General features: G+C 38.3%; 1 protein-coding gene across 3 annotated transcripts in view; it reads right to left on the bottom strand.

Annotated features, from left to right (window-relative positions):
- LOC134803927 (amyloid beta A4 precursor protein-binding family B member 1-interacting protein) overlaps positions 1–21976 on the bottom strand; it is a 102004-nt gene that overhangs the window by 15195 nt on the left and 64833 nt on the right. For 2 of the 3 annotated variants that reach the window (XM_063776745.1, XM_063776746.1), the window contains one exon: positions 10633–10728. In XM_063776745.1, the coding sequence (XP_063632815.1) occupies positions 10633–10728 (96 nt within the window). Of the gene's footprint in view, positions 1–3195; positions 3487–10632; positions 10729–21976 lie in introns of those variants that run through there. The other variant, XM_063776744.1, reaches the window with a different exon arrangement.

Genomic DNA, 21976 nt, shown 5'->3' with positions numbered 1-21976 from the left:
AGTATACTAGGAAGACCTTGCAATCACTTAAACAGCACAAAGTTCTACATTCCTATACGTTACGAATCATCATTTACGAGAGGCCAGTTAAATAAATTGTATAGTGAATTAGTGAAGTTTACATGTTGTCAACTAAACGGAACCCTGGAGTCCCTGTATTTATAAGACTCTTTTATTATAACTAAATAATTCCGTAGTCGAATTCGTATTTCTTGAAAGCCTTTATCTATCTTTTGAGAAAAAAAAATGACCAAAAATAAAATACCTAACATAAGTAGGTATGTACCTCCTAATTAGCCCAACATAAATGCAATGGAAGGAGACGTAGATAGCTATTAGAGGAAGTTACGTAAATATTTTCCATAACCAACACCAAAGATATATGTAACTCCGTATAAGATGAATAAAGTCTAAGAAAAAAACGTGCCTCGGAAATCAAGAAAAAGTCATTCTCGAATAGATGGCGCCATACCTTTGGCCTATTCTCGGCTAGATGCCGTTGACGACACCGTTTGATATTTAACAATTTTAACACATATCAGTGAAATAACATGGGTCAGTATGGAACAATAAAAATTAAAAATCATTTATCCGTATACATATTTTGATTAATTTATACATTTTCAATTTTATTTTAAGTTTTAATCGTGTTAGATGGCAGTAAATGTACCGTGACTACAAAATTTACTATGGCAATAGCCCTCTATACTATCTATTCTATTGGCCAACACTATAGTATAGATAGAACATTGTTCTCTGGCCTAAAAACAGGTCGTTTAGCTCGACCTATTTCGATCACCTATAGGAAGGAGCCTAGATGTTCATTAATCGCTGCTCATACATAATGTATCCTAATGTGTAGGGTTTCTCAATATTTTACCTCGCATACCCCTAATCAATTTCCTAGTTAACTGCGAACCACTTGAGGAAAGAAAGGCACCACCCACATTGGGTAAGAGTCTGGTTAAGAGTGGCCACGAACTCATTTACAATCTCTTGCGAATCCCGCGTAACACACTTTGGGAACCCCTGCTCGTGTGTGCCTAAGTACATCTACCGAGGGAATATCAAGTAATGTATAGTAATGTATACAATATAAAAACCGGACAAGTGCGAGTCGGACTCGCCCACCGAGGGTTCCGTACTTTTTAGTATTTGTTGTTATAGCGGCAACAGAAATACATCATTTGTGAAAATTTCAACTGCCTAGCCATCACGGTTCATGAGATATAGCCTGGTGACAGACGGACGGACGGACGGACGGACAGCGAAGTCTTAGTAATACGGTCCCGTTTTTACCCTTTGGGTACGGAACCCTAAAAAGCAAAAAAACAGTGGTGGCCGAGTGGATATGACGTCCGACTTTCAATCCTGAGGTCGCGGGTTCAAATCCTGGCTCATACCAATGACTTTTTCGGAACTTGTGTACGAAATATCATTTGATATTTAGCACTAGCTTTTCGGTGAAGGATAACATCGTGAGGAAACCTGCATAAATCTGCAAAGAAATTCAAAGGTGTATGTGAAGTCCCCAATCCGCATTGGGCTAGCGTGGGGACTATAGCCCAAGCCCTCTCGCGCTTGATATTCGGCCTGTACCCAGCAGTGGGACGTATATAGGCTGAATTATTATATATTATTATTATATGTAATATGTATACCATATATCTATATAGGTTGCTTTATAATACTTAATTTAAAAAAACACTTTTGCTAAGTTAGTTTGGTCCGACTCTAGTTAGGTAATAAGTACTTATATTGTACAGTCAGCCAAGAAAGTGGTCTACCACTTTTCGACTCTATCATCTGATTGATAGTGTCGAAAAGTGGTAGACCACTTTCTTGGCTGACCGTACCTGTCTACCTACAATATACCAACTTAACTAGAGTCGAACCTAGACAGCTAGGTCGTAATTGAGACAAAAAATACAAACTAAACAATAATAAAACTAAACTACATGGTCGTAATTGTTTTTGTAATTGTAAGGTGTTGTAAGTAGGCACCTACTTAGGTTGCTGGTTGATTTGTATTTAGCTATTCATTGAATACTTTTACTTCTGATTGTGATTAGCTTTCCCTTGAGACTTCGCCTGTGTGGCGCCTGCAGCCCAGTCAGCAGCAAAAGTAGCTTCGCAGATAATAATATGGGCATTCGGGTAGGTTTTAGTTTGACTTAGGTTAGTAAGTATATAGTATAATTATTTATTTTATTTCTAAAGTTATTTTAACATTCGTTTGTAAGGGACATTTTTTATTATAACTGGATTAAAGTTTATCTTCCATGGACATCCTGTTCGGACCATTTCAGGGCTTTAGATTATAGCGAATAATATTAAATATGTAACTATATAGACGTAAGCATAAAAATACTTTCATACTTATTTCATTACCTACGATTGAATCCGTTTAATAGCCATATTCTGTGGGGTATTCTGTTCACGTGACTTTTCGTTGCATCTGCAATCCCGATATTTTTTTTCTTTTCGATCGGCGTTTGTCGATGTACGATTGTCATATTGACTAGGCCCCCAGGTCATTAACACCACATTTACACTATCAAACTCACGGTTAAAATATGTAAATATAATCGTGGATTTCAAATTATTTGGATTAATAGCAAATTATGCTGCGATACGATACTAGTTAATAATACGTTTGTACTTTGTATTGCATAGGTAAAAAAGGTAATGAGATTTTTGATGAGATTTAGGTACTTATGTCGTTGAACAAAATAAACTTGCCTAGGTACATATAAAACGAATATATTCGAAGCGGTGGCGGACAAACAATCGGAATTCAGTGTGATAACACTCGTGCACTCCCATTCCCGACTAGTGACAGAATAGGGAGGGCTTAACTTATGGTTAACGCGGCTTAGATCCTTGTTCCGGAGCCGGGTCGACCTACAGTACTGCGCTGAGCGTGTGTGGCGGCTGCCGGTCGACGCTCCGGCCGCTGCCACCCTCCGCCCTCCTCTCGCGGTCTTTTTCCACGCATAGCAGGCACGCAGATCACTACACGTGTTATTATTGTTACTCTACAAATTACCACGGGGACTTCCAGAGGACGCTTTTCAGCAAGCATTGGCTGCCCTTACAATCACATCCTCCCCCATCCGCAGTTCCGCTTACATTGGATGCCCTAACATGAACAGCACTGTTCATCTACAGTTGGTATGACTAGGTACTACTCACCGTCGATGACATCTCAGGAATGCTTATAATTAGTCTGCTATCGATATGAGCGTTTTTGGATCTGCCACTGGCCAGCCGAAAACTTCTGTTAAGCGTACACAAGAGACCCCCACGATGCCATTTGTTCGGCTCGCTCACTTGAACATCCATCATTCCGCTTACATTGCAACTCGTGACTCATAAACCAGAACTTCACATTTTATCGGCTAAGTATGCCAATGCGCCGGCACGGCGCTGCACTTTAAAACTTATGAAAAACAGTTCATAACTGCTGTAATCTAGAATGGTGTCTTGTACTTCAGGAAATACCGAAACGAAAATATGCAACACGGCAGGAAGTCCTAAAAGGAGTAAAATGTCAGAGTGAGTGCCACAGGAGTCTGCGCGGGACCTAATAGGTACCGACACAGTTATTCGTACACTGCTGACCTCGCCCATTCACTTAGACTATACTGAATCTTAATACATAAATACTCGATTACGACTTGAAATTACTCGTTTAAACACTGTAGGACAAAGAAATTTTACACTGCCCGCTTACAAAACGCGTACAACGTACGCAATCTCAAACACAACTAGAGTTTTGACACATTATGGACCGCGAGCGTCCGCCAAGCAGCAGCGAGCAAGCTACAGCGCAGGGGAAGGGAGACCAGTATAAGCACTGCGTAATGTGCACGTGTGCGGGGCGCGCGACTTGTTTGTGTGTGCGTGAGTCCCCCCGGCTGAAGCTCGCATGGCACCCGGCGCTTCCCTACTGTCCCGATCTTGTCGGGCGCACCCATACTCCCCAGACGCACGCACACAAAAACGTTGACCACGACGCCACACGACGCGTTGTAGGCATTATGTCACACGAACATCAACCGTACCGTACCACTCCTCACACGTACATAGTCAACCCACACAACTCATGATGGGGTGCAAAACAGAAATCAAGCCCTCACATTCATATTCATTCACAAGAACGTTAAAAAATCGAAGAGATAGTAAAATCTTTTTCACCACACCAGCTCGGAAAGGCTTACTTTGCACTTCAAAAACTGATAGCAAATTTGCATTTTATTCACATGTGAGGCAAAGTAATCAAATGCAAATTTTGAGTTGTTTTCTTATGTTTGCTGGTAGAATTGACTTTTAAATGATGATTTTGGATGATAAATATTTAATAACATTCATTAGGATTTGATTTGGTTTGATTTTGTTTGATATTTAATATTTGCTTCGGGTTGGCGTGGTGAAAAATTTTGTGTTTCACTCGGGGGCAAATTTTGTTTAACCGTCGTGCTTTGAAACCCTCGCAACGCTCAAGATTCCATTTTCCGAACCACTCGCTACGCTCGTGGTTCAATTTTGGAATCTTTCGCTTGCTCGGATATCAATATTAGCACGAGCGGTTAAACAACAACTTTGCCCCCTTGTAAAACAAATAACTATTTAATTCTGCACACCAGCTCGATAAGGCCCTCTTTATTCTTCAAACATTGATGAGATAGTTGCATTTTATCCACAAAAGTGGCAGAGGGTTCCGTACAAATTTAACTATTTTTTTTTAATTTTTACATATTTACAGGTTTCAGTATTTTCCCTGTATTTGTAATTTTGTAGTGTAAGACGACATTACTTGCCAAATTTCATATGTAGTTCTAGGTCAACGGGAATTACCTTATGTATCTCCACGCGTTCCCGAGATAAAGGCTCTTGACTTGACAGACAGACGGACCGGCGGACGCCCGGACGGACAACAAAGTGATCCTATATGGGTTCCGTTTTTTCTTTTTGGGGTACAGAACCCTAAAAAATAGAGAGTAAAAAAGTGCCACAATCGGTTTTATTATTAGTGTTCTTGAGAGGATTCTTGGAAAAAAAATATTTGTGTCAGCTCCGACGCACGACTGGAGTTTACTCCTTTATAAAATACAAAATACATGATACAATTTAAAAGGAAAAGGGACGGCCGTTTGCGGCTTCTCCATACAAACGTAGTCCTCATTTTCCTCTCTGGATATTGACATAACGGAAAATATATTTGCATCATTTTATGTAGGTACATATATAATATTAACCATAGCTATGCCCCTACATTTGACTTTTTTTGATTTTTTAATTATTGTAAAAATTAGGAGCGTAAGGATGAGGGTTTACTTCGACAAATGAAGATAACTATATCTACTGTATCTATACCGAACAGTAAGGCTATATAAAGCCAGTTTCAGCGCAAATAAATAGGTATCTCACTGCACTAAAAGTGTCTTTAATTACATTAGGAGATTTGGCTTTCACAATATTTACTATTTTAATTAAGGAAGAGCTTAAATATGTCTAGTGCCTTTAGGTACCCTTCCCATACTTAGGCTGTTATGTAATTATCGCTATTAAATGAAATTAATCTCTGCTTCCGGACGGATTCTGTAAGCAACAGGCATTAGGAGGTACCTCAACCCGCATAAAAAGGTGGCCGAGCATAAAAAAAGCAACAGGTGGTGTCTGCCTCCACCTGCCGCCGCGACAGATGTGTCATCGGCATTCAATCTTCGGCGCTGACAGACGCATCAATTAAATACATACGACAAAACACGACCACTTTGCTCTCTCAACCTGTACTTTAGTAAATAATAGCAATTCGATGTGTGTCTAGTGGGTAACTATGTTGACTACTATACTATTCACAATAAGTTCCCATGCATCCCCTGCGGTTCGACAATCATCGACAACAATACAGTAGAACGGTATTGGTACACGTCAAATTAAGGCCGAAATAGATTAAAACAGGTACAATTTTTTGATGGGACTGATACTCGTATGTTAAAATGTTAAAAACACCTAAAAAATATATTATTTATACCATTGTTACGAAGTACATATCCAAAGGTTATTAGGTATAGAAATATGTAACATCTTTATAATATTATGCTATTCGCTATTGGCTGAACTATATCAGAATCTGTCTCCAAACTTTTTTTGCGGTAGACTCGTTGTGAGACTCGCTTTTTTACATGTACCTACTTAATGTTTTGTGAGACCAACAAATAGTATTTAAGTGCTCGAGCCACATTCAAGCGAAAGTAAAGCAAAGTCATGGTTACCGGGAGGATGTTAAAACAGAATCACTGGCGGGTGCACCTGCTACGCAAGGTGACCGAGAGCAATCTGCGCGACGCGACGCACCACTGCCGGATAATAGCGCACACCTGGCTTACAATACAAGCCAACACAAAATATTAAACATCACATTTAATACATTTTAGGTAGGTACAATTTTATTTGAATATTGCATTGTAATGTCGTGTTCGGCATAAATAAATAATATTTAAAAAAAAATTGTAAATAAAACGAATAGGTGACTTGCTGAAATATTCAAGTAATTAACAAGACACATTATTAGGTGTGAGGTCTATTTACATATTTAATTAAGTTAACTAAGTAGGTACATTATATAAATCCGCATGCATGTACATAATACATAATATTTATAAAACAATACCTACTTAGAACAGTATATTAAATACGATTAGCTAAGTATAATGACAATTTAGCTAGGCATGAGCACACGCAGGCAAAGAACAGTTCACGCATACAGAACCAACAGACCGGCTTTCGTTAAGAAAGTAAAGCAAAATTTACATTAGAATGAGGGAAGACCCTGTGTAATTCGCGAAATCTGTATTCTATTGTGAGGCTAATATTAATATGACTACAGATGTAAATATACTAGTAAATATTTGCTCGAGGGTACAAAAGCTCATAAGAGGCATAAAAATGAGTGTTATGGTGTAATTACGCTTACCTACCTCTGTATAATATACAATATTATTGTATACGGCCCCATTGGTTCAGGTCCTTCTCTAAATCTCACTGAGCGTAAGCATGAGCTGTCGCATCGTTCCTCGCGGATATTATGTTTTTGATTAAAAATGTTGGTAAGTTTTAAAAAAAAAAAAGTAATCGGTGAGTTCGGCCAAAAAAACGCCTTTTTTAAAACAATTTCACAAATTTAGCTTTTGTGCAAACAAAAAAAAAAGGTGCGTTTCAGACTTCAGGCTAGCGTGCTAGAGCCCAAAATTCTGTAGAGACGAACTAAAATGTCTAATAGAGGCAACGGGCGGAAAGAGCATGCACGTGCTTTTTCCTACGGACTCACACAGCATGTGTGATGTGCCTAAATTTCGTAGGGGCGTTGTTTTTTTGGCCGATTCAGGCGAATGATGGGCCACAGCTGTCGTTGCTTTAGCGGTTGCGAACAAAAAAATACTTTAGTGTTCCCTTATTGCAAGTGATATGATAATTATTAAAGTTCTTAAGAGAATCCGTCAGTTATCGCGAGTCGAATCGGGGCCCAGTTTTAAAACACACTAAATAACTAACAATGACTAACTTTTGCGTATGTACATAGGTACTTATGTCTACGTCAAATATATATGTTGTTGAATTTTTGACATTGGAAATGTCTTTTCGTTCGCTCCAGTATAGGGTCCGATTTCACGAAAAAGTGCGATCCCCTTATATTTCGGACAGTTGTGAAGATATGATATTAAAAAATAGGCTCAAAAGACGCATAATTACGAGAGCTGTAAGATGCAAAAATAATTATTCGAGAAAGTCAAAAACAAAAAAAGTTATGGTCGAAATAGTGAAAATAAAATTCAATTTTTTCCGAATTTTTGTTTTTGGTGCTCGATAATTTGGAAACGAAGAATGATATCAAAACTTGAGAAAAACGGCTCTGGACAATTTAGTCAGCTACAATTTGAGCCTAAAACAAAGACGATCGGGTTAAGGGTTTGCCCTGTAGCCTAACCTTAAAATAGTCAAAAACGACATTTTTCACATGACATTTATGACTTCATGTTTCGCAGAGTTCGTTATCGGTGTTTGTTGTGAATTATCGGGATTATGACGGCAGAATAACACTTGCACTGCGTGGGCTTACAAAATCGCTGCAGATTTTTCTCGGTCTAACTCTATCTATCCTGTTTGAGACGGGCGTAGATGCGTTATGTCCAGGATACTTGTGTTAGTCTAAGAATAAAATAATTATCATTCAACGTTGTAGTTTTATTTTGTAACTTTTTCCTTATCCAGACTTTCTCGTCGCTCAGCGACAATATTTTTTCGAATTCCGTAGATTCATTTCCAATGTACTCGATAGTCGTGTGAGGCACGAAATCTGTGAATTTTTATATAAATAAAATAACAATTATTTCAGTGAAACATTCGGGTTTTGGCTTAAATAATTAGTGTGGACGAATTTGTTTAAGAGCCTAAAGTAGGTACAGTTGACATTAATAATAGTGTGTACCTACCTACGTAGTACGTACCTATCAAAAATTAAATGTGTGACCGAAACTCATTGGCAAAAGTTAATTATATGTAACTAGGTATTTATTTAGGGTTATCCTAAGATAAGATTGTATATTTTACGACTACGTCGAATATCAACGACAGCCGCGGTTAAGAGTCTGTTCGGAACGAGAAGAGTCGTGGAATGTATTGGGCCCCATACATTCCACGACTCTTCTCTTTCCGAACAGACTCTAGAGCCGATGGCCGGGTAGGTATTTATCATTAATAGGTAAGCCTATAAAAGTATCGGAAAAACATTAAGTATTCTTAGAGAGCGAACGTATCTGCGTACCTAAATAAAAGCACTTGAGTAAATAAATAATAATCGACAAACTTACTTTTTTATGTTTGATTTTAGTTTGTATGTAGGGATTGTAATGATTTACTTTATTTGCTATAATAAATGTGTTTATTTATTAAACTCAATACAAGCTAAGTATATAATGACGCGTAACCTATTACCTACCTAAGTATATCACAGAGATACCAATTTTTATAACTATTACCTGAGTTTAAGAGCCGCGACTGCCAATCATAATAAACTAGGTACAGTCAACTGTAAAAATATGGGTGTAGCCAACTTATTCAAAAATATGTCCCATAGTTATTAATTCGCTGACATAAGAGCTATGGGACATACTTTTGAGATGATTTGTGCACCCATATTTTTACAGTTTACCACTTAATAACTTAATACATAAGAACAAGTAACACCGTCCATATGTGTTGCAGTTTAAGAGCCTGTAGCAAAAGGTGTTTTGAACAGGCTGAACATCATGTACCGAACCGGGGACCAGAAGATAATAAATATACATAATAATTTAAAAGGTTTCGAGCACGCGCAAAATCATGGCGCGGGCGCATACGGTCGCGCACCTGCCGGCTGCCGCGCCGCGCGCCGGCTGCGGTTGCTCCACACGTGTGCGTAGGCACCTACACGCAGATCTTCATTTATTTTTTACTTTTTTTTTATATTTAACCATCTCGTTATGTCGATTCGCTGTTTTGACCAGGTGGTGTTTTTGAATCATTAACAACGCATGTCGAAACCCAATTTAAATATAGGTACCGATACCGATTTCTAAGTAAGTATATACCTACCTCTAAATACAAGATAAAATGACAGCACACCACATACTTAATTGAAGCGCTTCCCTTGTGAAATTCAGGTTTCTCATATATATATATATATGTATATATAATAAAATTTTACTAGGTATATAGGTTTATAGGTACACCTTAACAGAAATAAATACATAGTAGGTAGGTCGAGCAATATGTTTGTTGGCCGTTCAATCTCACCGCGCAGTGTCACGGCTTACGCAGTGCTGCATGCAGATTAAATAAATAAAGGGATGACTTTTTTTAAATCTTTATCTACGAAATAAACGGAGCACAATCCTAGGTAGTTAAAAGAAACGTTCATCAGATATTTATTACCTGGACTGGACATTATCAACAGCCATAAGACAAGCGTTTTGTATTTAATAAAGTGTTGCATGGTTAAAAATATATATAATTGGCTTTACTTATCTAGTTAGTTTACTACGTTTTTCTCTAAGCAAATTCTAGGGGAAATACGCCAGTCAGGTACCTAATACGAAACGTTATGACCGGTATTATGAGTAGATTAGGACCTAGATTGTTAATTATTAGACTGTTATATTTATATTATTAAGGTACTATGTGTGGCCTCGGATAAGTATACGCACGCTCGTACATAAAGCTTCTTAAAAAATGAAATAAGTAAGTACCAAACTGATTGCGTAGATACTTATAAATGTTTGAAGCAATAGGTACGTACTTATATGTACTTACTTACTTGTATATACATATACAATGATAAAGAATTTCATCAATTTTGGGATTTTTCCGGTTATGTGTCTTGGCCTGGGATATACATCAAAAAAGCTTGGAATAACACAACAAATTTGAATAGCAATACAAACAAATTACATTCTTTTCATAAATTTGTTTTTTATAGACACACTAGTTACTAAGAAAGTAAATTAGAAACTGAATCAGTAGGTATATGTATATGACATCTATTTCAGTTGAGGTACAATACGTAGAGAGGTGTAAGTAGTATCTTACCGCTGTGAGCACGGTGAGCTCGCCGAGCCACTCGTTGAGCAGGGCCTCCGGGTCGTCGGCGGCGGCGCCCGCGCCTGCTTCCTCAACCAGCGCCATCTGCAATGAACAGCACCATCACGCCATCTACCAACACACGGTCTAGCTGAAACTACATACCTACGTCTACGAGGAGCAAGATGTCGGTACCTATGCATAAAAGTTATCTTTACAGTATTTTTCCTTTGCCGTATGGCTAGCTAAAAACAATAACAGAGTTATTCTCAAAATAGTGGCATCTTAACCTGTCATCGAGTTTTTGAATTGAATGTATGCTCATTTACTCTTTTTCATATGAAACAAAAATGTTTATAGATAAACAAAAACAATGTTTATCGAGGCCAAGTCATTATTTTAATTTTTATTTAATACTTATATTGAAAAAAAAAAATAAAGAGTACCACTTTTCACTGTAACCTGTCTTGTCCAAATGCATCGCTCTTCCAGTTTTAGTTCTTTAGATTTTATAAGCACCAATTAATGTTAATAAAATATCATGCTATATAATAACATAGACAATATTTTTTTAAATGTACGTTGCACGGGTCTTATATATAATTTTTGTACAACAATATGCTCGCACGAAGTTTGTCCACGGATATTTTCACTGTAACCTGTACAACCGCGATATCGCATCACACTCACGCACAGAAAATTATATTCAGATCATAACTGTGACAAAATATTAGCTAAGTATCAAACTAACCACCGTAGGGAACTATTATGACCCAAGTGTCGTAGTTTCGGAGAGACAAGTGATTAAAGGCAGGAATCTGGAGTTTGTAACAAAATGTTAACTTTACCTTTGTCTTGATTATTTTACGAAATGGGTATGGGGCATAATGTCATAATATTATTTTAATTTTGTATGAAGGTATATTCATCTATGCTAAAAGTGAGACATTCGTATTATTATCCGTTTAAGAGATAAAATATAAAATAATGTATTTTTCACTGTAACCTGCTTAACTTTAACCTGTGGTCAATGTACAGGTTAATGTAAATCTTGACAGGTGATAGTGACATCTGACTCCATACATATATGTACAAGACCTTTGAGTCTATATATGTCCGCTTTCACTAGCATAATAATTTCAGCTCGTGCTGGCCGTCTGGATGTTCACACAGGAAATGCAGGACGTGATTTTAGACTCTTTCAATTTGATTATATATTAAAACTCACTTTAACCTGCTACATTTCCCTCCTAACCTGTGTAAGTGTGTAGTGTAACTTTAACCTGTATTTCAAAACTTCAACTTGCCATAATTTCGTTCCCTTTTTGAAATTTGGGTTACTTGAAGTATTAAAAAATATTCTTCATTCTTAAAACTGAAAAAAAAAACACACAAAAGTTTTTTTCGTTAACTTTAACCAGTAGATACCACTATTTTGAGAATCACTCAACAACTTGTTTAGTTAGGTACCTATTACTGTACTATGATATGATCCAAGGAAGTATTATTTCATACGATGTCTTTCAATTAAAAAACCCAAAGTCATACCTACATAATGTCATTCGAGTTATAATATTTGTGATCCCCGGATTAATGAGGGTTGCAAATTAATTCTATTACCTATTTACGTCCTTTGAGGGTAATATAAGGCCAAATTGAAAACATTTGTAAGCTATCGGTAAACCAGGGCCGTAACCGGTCACCGATTCCTTTTCACGGGCAGGATATGGAAATTGGCACTTTTCGCGAGCTGAAATGGCAGACTCTCGGGCCGGATACGGCCCCTGGGCAGAATGCATTAAGGGTCATTCTCGCATTTCGTGCAAATCGGTATTATTTGCAATTTACCAAAAATGTGATGGTGATTTCGAATATCTGTTAATGCAAGGTTGTAACATAGGACCTAAAGTATATTGGCCCGCCATGAACAATTCTAAAAAGGTGGTAATTTTCTTTATATTTACAATTAACCCCCACTATTTTCATTCCTCTCTGCATGTAACGCGTGAAGTTAAACTTTGACCTCCATTTGAACCTTAAGATACTAAAAATAGAAAACTTGTTGTTGGTTCAGTAAACAAGTAATTTAGTTATGTTTTATATCCTATAATATTATACGCTAAGAAATTAACAATAAAACTATACAGCCTTATAAGTGATGGTCCAAGCAATTTCTTCATTACCGACGCGAGAAATGGATTAGCTATATTTTGCTATATAGCAAGGGTATATAGCACTTCCCGCGGATACAACACATTGTTCGTCAGTCAGTTGGCCGCGTGCTACCACAGCGGTCGTCCGTATGTTGCTTTTGAGGAAAATACCTACGTTCTCTCGTGTCGGGAAGGAGTGTGGTTCAGATAAATCTTCATCGCCATCTAGTGATTTATACAGTAAGTACCAATTGTACATTATTAAAATTATACCTAATTTATGTGTTTTAGGGTTGCCTTTCGTGTGGCTTATTCTGCGAAATTAAGGTCTGATATCAACCGACCTAGGCGACGAAAACTTCCAAAACTTCATTCATATCTGTTTCATTCATTTCTTTTCCTTCCAATTTTGCCAGGGAAGGTAATGAACGAATTTAGAAGGTAATGATAATGTATTTGAGGCAGTGCATTTAATGGAAAGAGGGTTAAGTTATTATAAATAGAATGTTGGTATAAGCATTTAAAACTGTATCTAATAATATATAGGGGAGCCCAACTGGTGATTTTTTGGATTTAACTAGAGCGCAGTAGATTAACATAATCTGCCGCTCTACATATCATACCAGACCGCACTCAAAGACTGTGCTGAGAAATTTGACACGTTACTAAGAGACTAAGTGAGTTGGAATCATCTGATACCTGTCGACGATAAGGTAGAGAACGGGGCAAATATTTGGAATAAAGGGCAGAAACTACAGAAACATAAACACAGGCCGATAAGCAATATTAGTGCCTCCGCCGTCAAAAGCGACAACTCCCAATCCGTGCATGATAAATCTCAGAAAAATGATACCAGCAGTAAAAAGCGGTGTAAAATCCCTCTCAGCGCGGTGGAGCATCGCAAGAATAATAGAATCTGTGGAATATAGCTTGAGGATCGGAGGACATACGGGCATATCTGCTGTTATTCATGGTGCACTGTCGATGAACTTAAGCTCAAAGCGGACTCCAAGACTTTCAAAATAGGAGTACCCTCGACAATGTATGAATCCTGTTTATTTCTAACTATGTAGCCCGATAATCGTGGTCATTTCGTAAATCCAACGTCAATGGGAGTCAGACAAAAACCAACCCGTAATACTTAGTTCGGAATCCTGATTTGAAACCTTCACTGGATTTAATTTACCAAAATGTAAGGGGTCTTAACACCAAAGTAAGTTTTTCGGGCTTCTATGCTGTTGGTCCAGACTACTTAGGTACCTGCATATATCTTAAAGAGGTGTTTAGAGCATTTGAATGGCCCAATACACTCCATGCTTAATCTGGTGCTTACTCTCCACAAGTACATCATCCTTACCATTGGAAGATTTCACGGGTAAGACCGATCCCAAAGTCAAGGTATTCTTTTCTTTCAGCTTTAGCAAAGCTGTTTGAGTCCATACTCCATGGCACGTTGTCGAAACAAGTGAATTCCTGTGCAACACTCAGCATGGTTTCAGAGCGAAACGGTCTGTGAAAACTAACCTGACCTTGGTTGACACCATCTCAGAGCATCTGGATATGGGTATCCTGATAGACGTCCTGTATTATGATTTCCGAAAAGCCTTCAATCGTGTGGGTAACGATGTATTCCTACACAAACTAGACGCTATTGGGTTCAATCCACATTTGCTTAACATTTTTGCCAGTTATCTGCGTGATCAACCGCAGTACGACGCAACGACCAGCATGGCCACTTCGTACCAGATCCGTACCATACTCGTTCTGGTGACAGCCAAGATTCAATCTTGGGGCCTTTCCTATTTGGAATAATGGTCAATGACTTGCCCTCGGTTATCCATAATGCTCGTTGTCTACTCTACGCCGACGATCTTAAATTGGTATATTGAGTTGAGAAGGAGGAGGATTGTAAGTTGCTGCAGGAGGATGTTTCATCTCTGTTCCAATGGGGTTGGGATAACAAACTGACTTTCAATGCGGCTAAGTGTCAAGTGTGTAGTTTTAATCAAGCCCTATTTTCTACACATGCTCAATTTTTTCTTGGACCTGAGCCAATAGACTCTTAGATCAATAGACTCTTGTAATAACAAGAGTCGTCTCAGTAAAGGATCTTGCGGTCATATTCAATACGCGGCTAACATTTCACGACCATATCAAAGCACTTGGTACTGTAGCTTCAGTAGATCAGGCTTTGTCACTCGCAACGTCAGAGAATTCCATGACCCTTGCCCCATAAAAGTTTTTTACAATGTTCTGGTCAGAAGCAAGTCGGAGGCGTCAGCATTAGCCTGGATCCCTTACGAGTCAACGTTCATTCTACTATTGGAAAAGGTCCAAAAGAATTTCCTTAGGATGTATTACCAAAAAATATTTATTTTAGGAACCCTGGGCTTCATTTCTTTGGAGGTGAGGCACAACTTAAGCCTACTACTTTTAGCTTGTTGGGCTTTTCGTGGAGACTCTGGCTGGCTTGAACTAGTAGAGAGGCTTGTAAGACCTTTTGTACCGGACATTAGAAATATAATCCTTAGGCTTCTCCTGGTGCATCTCCTGTTGACTCATGAGTGCTTGAGATTTTGCGAGTTTATGGAGCTACGGTGGATGGATTGGCAGTCGAGTGTATTTGGATGTTAATTTTAAATTAAAGTATGTAGTTTCTCAGTGTGTTGGTGACAAGACTGATGTAGTGCTGTGTAATCATTAAATAAATAAACAATACAAAATACGTCTTCAATCACGTAAATTGTGCTTGACAATCGCTACAAGCTAGGTGGTAAATCATAAGTCGCGATTGTCAAGCCGGAGTATTTGTTAAGTCGGCTTGATCGTCTGCACAGCGCTTAAGACACGTGATTTTAATGTTGTTCATTATATTAATGGTGTTAATTTTCGTTAACTAAAGTTTTTTTATTGCGATTTCATAAGTTTGTTTCATTACCCTCCACTGATAAAATTACCATCCATGCCCATTTCATTACCAGCGCGTAGTTCATTACCACCAGTCTTATTAAATGAAAAGGAATAAGGTTACGAAGGTGCCTTTAGCATAAAAGTGTCAATAAATGAATCCACAATGCATGAAAACCCAAAAATTTACCATATAAAAGAAAATTTACAAATCGAGAGAACATCACCGATTTGCACGAAATGAGAGAACGACCCCATAACGTTATAAAAAACCGGGCAAGTGCGAGTCGGACTCGCGCACGAAGGGTTCCGTACCATAATGCAAAAAAAAAACTAAAAAAAATACAAAAAAAAAAAGGTCACCCATCCAAGTACTGACCACTCCCGACGTTGCTTAACTTTGGTCAAAAATCACGTTTGTTGTATGGGAGCCCCATTTAAATCTTTATTTTATTCTGTTTTTAGTATTTGTTGTTATAGCGGCAACAGAAATACATCATCTGTGAAAATTTCAACTGTCTAGCTATCACGGTTCGTGAGATACAGCCTGGTGACAGACGGACGGACGGACGGACGGACGGACGGACGGACGGACGGACGGACGGACAGCGAAGTCTTAGTAATAGGGTCCCGTTTTACCCTTTGGGTACGGAACCCTAAAAACAAAAAAAAATTATGACAATGATTTATTTCTTTTGCGATTGTCATTTCGTTCAAAACCTATCACTATTTCTTCAAAATGTTATTATTTATTATCGTTATGTTATGAATGAATTGAATGATTGAACGCGCTGTTGCAGCTCCGTACAACCACGGCGTAAGGTTTTGTTACACTGGGCCACAGTGGCCAAGGATCATCACATCATCAATATCATCATAGAAAGTAATGTAGACGATTACTAAGAAGCATTTCTGTTTGATGGTCCTGGTTGTCATAAAACTGCGAAAAATAAGTTTGTAACGTTACGAAAGTAACGGTATAAAATACCGCTTATATAACATTAAGATAATGTTTCAATAACGTTACATTATAATGTTGGTCGTGAAGATTACGTTATAAAAGGTCTGCCCGCGGGCCGTAGTTTGAGGTTCTCTGCTATAAGATAAGCCCATGAGTTGTTTCATAAAGTAAATTATAAGAAAGTTAAGTAGTTATAGGGACCATTGAAATAACAGCTAACGAATATTTAAGTAGGCCTAATTGTATCGATCCGGATAAAATGAATGAAAAGAACACGTGTGCCTTAATGACTTAAGGAAAAGAGCTGCTGCTGTCTTGATTTCTTTGTTTAGCGAACTTAACCGGAGCAACGCCTTTCTTGCTTATTTTATTTTACTAAAAACTACTAAAAATCTAAAAATACGTGGTTTAAAAATACGAACGGTACTGAGCAGATAGCTTACATAAGTTAGTATATTATTATGCATGTTGTAAAGCGTTGGCCTGGCCTGTGGCCATATCATCGCATCTCCGTGCAACTCTAACTACTATCTTGATGTGCAACCAGGCCACTTACCTATAGATTTATATATATATATATATATATATATATATATATATATATATCTCGCTGAACCACCAGCTAACCGAGTGAGAGTTTGCGACAGTAAACTTAATGCTCTGATCATTATCAACAGATTTGTATATGACCCACTTGATATGGCGGCTACCCGTAAGTCCGTTTATCGAGCGAAAGGTTTCATTGTTCCATGCTTGAGCAAATGCAGATAAATTTATAAATACATTTTAACTGTGATACCTACCTTTTACTCGATAGGGACGTAGTTTTCATCATTTTCATACTAAGTTATTATCACAGCGAAATAAATGTAGTAGGTGGGTACTAATTGTAAGACCCACTTGGATATCCTTTGGTGCGGCATTTTTCTACTTGTAAATAGTTAGCAATTAACCTCAATAAATACGTTATAATTGTATATACCGGGTGTGGCCTGTAATATGAGCAAAAAATTTAACTGTAGCATGTACTCCTCATACTGATCAACATTTGTTCAGTGACTTTTAAAAATAACTTGTGGTTTGATTTTTAATACATTTTAAAGTTTATTCTAAGACGCAATGTATTGCGAATTTTGTTATGTTTAAGGCGTGACAAGCAACGTCAATCACAATGATATGGCGTGGCGCTGGCGTCCATTGAAGATAATATTTATTTTGTATGAAAAATAGGGAGTCTAAATACTTCATAATTTTTAAAAGTTGTTGAACAAAAGTATCACCGTTTGAGGAGTACAATCTATGTTTTAATTATTTGCTCGTGTTACAGGCCACACCCGGTATAGGTGAGCAAGTGACAATCGCTGCGGAAGCGCTGGTGGCCTAGCGGTAAGAGCGTGCGACTTTCAATCCGGAGGTCGCGGGTTCAAACCCTGGCTCGTATAGTTGAATTATCGAGAAGATGGAATTGCATTTGTAGTGGTTGTATGCTGATAGTACAAGAAAATAGAAAATTCAAATATAGAATGCCTGTAAACAAACAATACTACTACATATGCAATTCCACGCTCTCGATGAACTTATGTACAAAATATCATGTGATAGGTATTTACCAGTCGCTTTTCGGTGAAGGAAAACATCGTGAGGAAACCGGAATAATCTCAATAAGGTCTAGTTTACCCTCTGGGTTGGAAGGTCAGATGGCAGTCGCTTTCGTAAAAACTAGTGCCTACGCCAATTCTCGGGATTCGTTGCCAAGCGGACCCCAGGCTCCCATGAGCCGTGGCAGAATGCCGGGATAACGCGAGGATGAAGAGAGGTGAGCAAGTGACAATATAATGACGTCTCGTGACCTGCCCCTCTTCCTCGACACCGACCATAATATCTATAAGATGTAAGCATAAGTCATGCATATACATTTCAGTAGTCAACGAAAGCGGAACGTCGCAATACTGGCAATCTAGCTGCCGGCAGTCAATCGGCCACATCGGCCCTTAGCATTAAGTTTTTGTTATAATATCGCCATAACCAGGAAGGAAAGCCGGCCCACTGTAACGTCTTATATAACGTCTATCACAACAAAATATAATGCGCCAATTCGTTGCTTGATTGCCAAAGGGGTCTGCGGACATATATCTAGTGAATTCTAGTGAATATAGCGAACACATTTAATTCGTACTATTTTCAGGCTATAGTTTTTGTGCAATAAGAAGATTGAGAGACACGGCTGAAATTGTTGATTATAGTAAAAAAAACCTAAAGTCTTATGTCGGAGTGGGGGAGGTAGGGGGTAGGAAAGCATTGGGCACTTTTTTTTTTAGTCGTAATAACCTACTGTGCTAAATCTAGGTTTTAGGTACCATGGTTTTACTTTTACATTAAAAAATCTACTCATAACCTCCTTAGTTGGTTTGTCATGGTGACATAATTAACTAGCAAAAAGCAGAGCTTTGTAAGGGCTCGCGGAGGTTTTCTACCTAAACCTACCGGACCGCGATTTTGATCCAATCCGAGGCTTGTTTCATGTTTGATCGAGTGGGTACGTAATAACGCAGCTTTAAGTGAGAGCAAGAAAGAAATATACTAACCGGACCCCGGTTGCTGTCCGGTACGCCTGTCTGTTATAGCTTTTACTTTGTCCTTTAAAAACGTGTCCAGATGACAAAATCAAATTGCCAATATCATCCACACGTAATATACAATTTCATAAGTGCCTATTACATCCATCCAGTACATTTTGTAAGGAACCCAACTGGCTTTCCTACATAATGTTGGGTCAGCGAGCCAATGTTCTTGAATTTATTTTTGCGTCCACTCCACACAATTTATCGAAAAATTATCCCGTCTGGACACCTACTGGCGGTAATCACGCTGCTCCGCACATAAACTAACACACACAGTTCCACTAGGTACAGCCAGGGTCCAGCATCAGCTCTATCTTGGGTACTGCTCTTCCAAGTGCTCATTATCAGATGACCAAAACAGCTTGTGCCTATGTTGCACCAAACCTGAGTTCCACTAGGTACAGCCAGGGTTTAGCATCAGCTCTATCTTGGGTACTAATCTCCTATAAGTGCTCATCAAGACGAGTCGGATGACCAAAATAGCGTGTGCCTATGTTGCAACAAACCTGAGTTCCACTAGGTACTGCCAGGGTTCAGCATCAGCTCTATCTTGGGTACTGTTCTCCCAAGTGCTCATCATGACGAGTCGGATGTCCAAAATAGCGTGTGTCTATGTTGCATCAAACCTGATCGAGTTCCACTAGGTACAGCCAGGGTTCAGCATCAGCTCAGCCTAAGTTCTCATCAAGACGAGTTGCATGACCAAAACAGCGTGTGCCTATGTTGTATAAAACCCGAGCTCCATTAGGCACTGTCAGGGTTCAGCATCAACTATCTTGGGTACTGATCTACCCAGTGATCATCATGACGAGTCGGATATCCAAAACAGCGTGTGTCTATGTATGTTGCATCAAACCCGAGCTCCACTAGTACTGCCAGGGTTCGGCATCGGCTCTATCTTGGGTACTCCTCTCCTAAGTGCTCATCAAGATGAGTCGGATGACCAAACCATAATGTGCCTTTGTTACACCAAACCTGAGTTCCACTAGGTACTGTCAGGGTTCTGGGTCAGTTTGCTGAACTGCACGCCGACGTTTCGATTGGCGTGCAGTTCCCATACAAGTTGCAGTCGGGTTGTAGTCCGTCTGTATCGGCCCTAAGTCACTGAAGTTTGCATTAATTATGCTTATCTTTATTTATAATTTTAGCAGTTCCAAGCAATAGTAACACTAAAGGCGCCATTCATTAATTACGTAAGACAATTTTTGCCAGCTTTTGACCCCCTCCCTCCCCTATGTAAGAAATAATAAGAATAGGCTGACCCCGTCCCCCTCCCACCAATATAATTAAACATTCAAAAAAATATTTTTATGAATGTTTATTTGTACCTGTACAAAGGTACTTGAGCTCGTTTAAGCTAACTGCACCGTGTTTGATAGCATAGAGTGTGGAAGTATTATTTTAAACGTCATAATCTCATAGAAATTTAAAAAAAATATCGCATCTTTGTGATCTTACGTAAGAACTATGAACCCCCCCCCCCCACCCCCTTGTAAGAAAAAAAAAGATATGTTCGACCCCCCTCCCCCCCAAAATCGTCTTACGTAATAAATTAATGGCGCCAAAACTGTACCTCGAAATGAAAATACCCGATTTAAGTTTGCTAACACAACATGACTGATCATCACATCATCAGCGTCACAAAACATACGAGTAAATTGACCTCCGCAGTAAATATACAGCAAGAATAGCAAGATTGATTGTTCTAGTAGGTATTCACAAAAACTTAATGGCTAAAATGGGAATCAAACCAAGTGAAGCGAGGTGGGTTGAATCCAAAATTGTACCCACTTTGGTATTCATCGTTGTTAATGGCGTAAGCGCCATCGACTTTATTGAACTTGAAAACACCACATAGGTATCGTATTGTCTGAATACCCACAACACAAGCCTTCTTGAGCTTACTGTGGCGCTTAGTCAATTTGTATAAGAATCTCCAATATTTATTTATTTATTTATTACTAACGCCATCTGTTAGAGAAAGAAATAATTAACATTAGCACGAATGTTAATTCATCATTTTGCCAACAGATGGCGCTAGTAGTAATACAAAGTGTTATTACTTTATTAGGGCGAGCGAAGCGAGCCCTATCACTATTCGACGAACTATGCATTCTTGTGGTACACTTTACGGAAAAACTACTGCACTGTTAGGTTTGAAATTTAACATAGTAATTTAAATTCATGTCTAGATGTGTTATCAAACATAAAAATATCATTTTATAAACCTAAAAAAATAAAATAAAGTAATAACACTTTGTATTACTACTAGCGCCATCTGTTGGCAAAATGATGAATTAACATTCGTGCTAATGTTAATTATTTCTTTCTCTAACAGATGGCGTTAGTAATAAATAAATAAATAAATATTGGAGATTCTTATACAAATTGACTAAGCGCCACAGTAAGCTCAAGAAGGCTTGTGTTGTGGGTATTCAGACAATACGATACCTATGTGGTGTTTTCAAGTTCAATAAAGTCGATGGCGCTTACGCCATTAACAACGATGAATACCAAAGTGGGTACAATTTTGGATTCAACCCACCTCGCTTCACTTGGTTTGATTCCCATTTTAGCCATTAAGTTTTTGTGAATACCTACTAGAACAATCAATCTTGCTATTCTTGCTGTATATTTACTGCGGAGGTCAATTTACTCGTATGTTTTGTGACGCTGATGATGTGATGATCAGTCATGTTGTGTTAGCAAAC

The sequence above is a fragment of the Cydia splendana genome, chromosome Z (assembly GCF_910591565.1).
Source record: "Cydia splendana chromosome Z, ilCydSple1.2, whole genome shotgun sequence".
NCBI classification, from domain to species: Eukaryota; Metazoa; Arthropoda; class Insecta; order Lepidoptera; family Tortricidae; genus Cydia; species Cydia splendana.
This window is presented reverse-complemented; position numbering and strand designations above follow the sequence as displayed.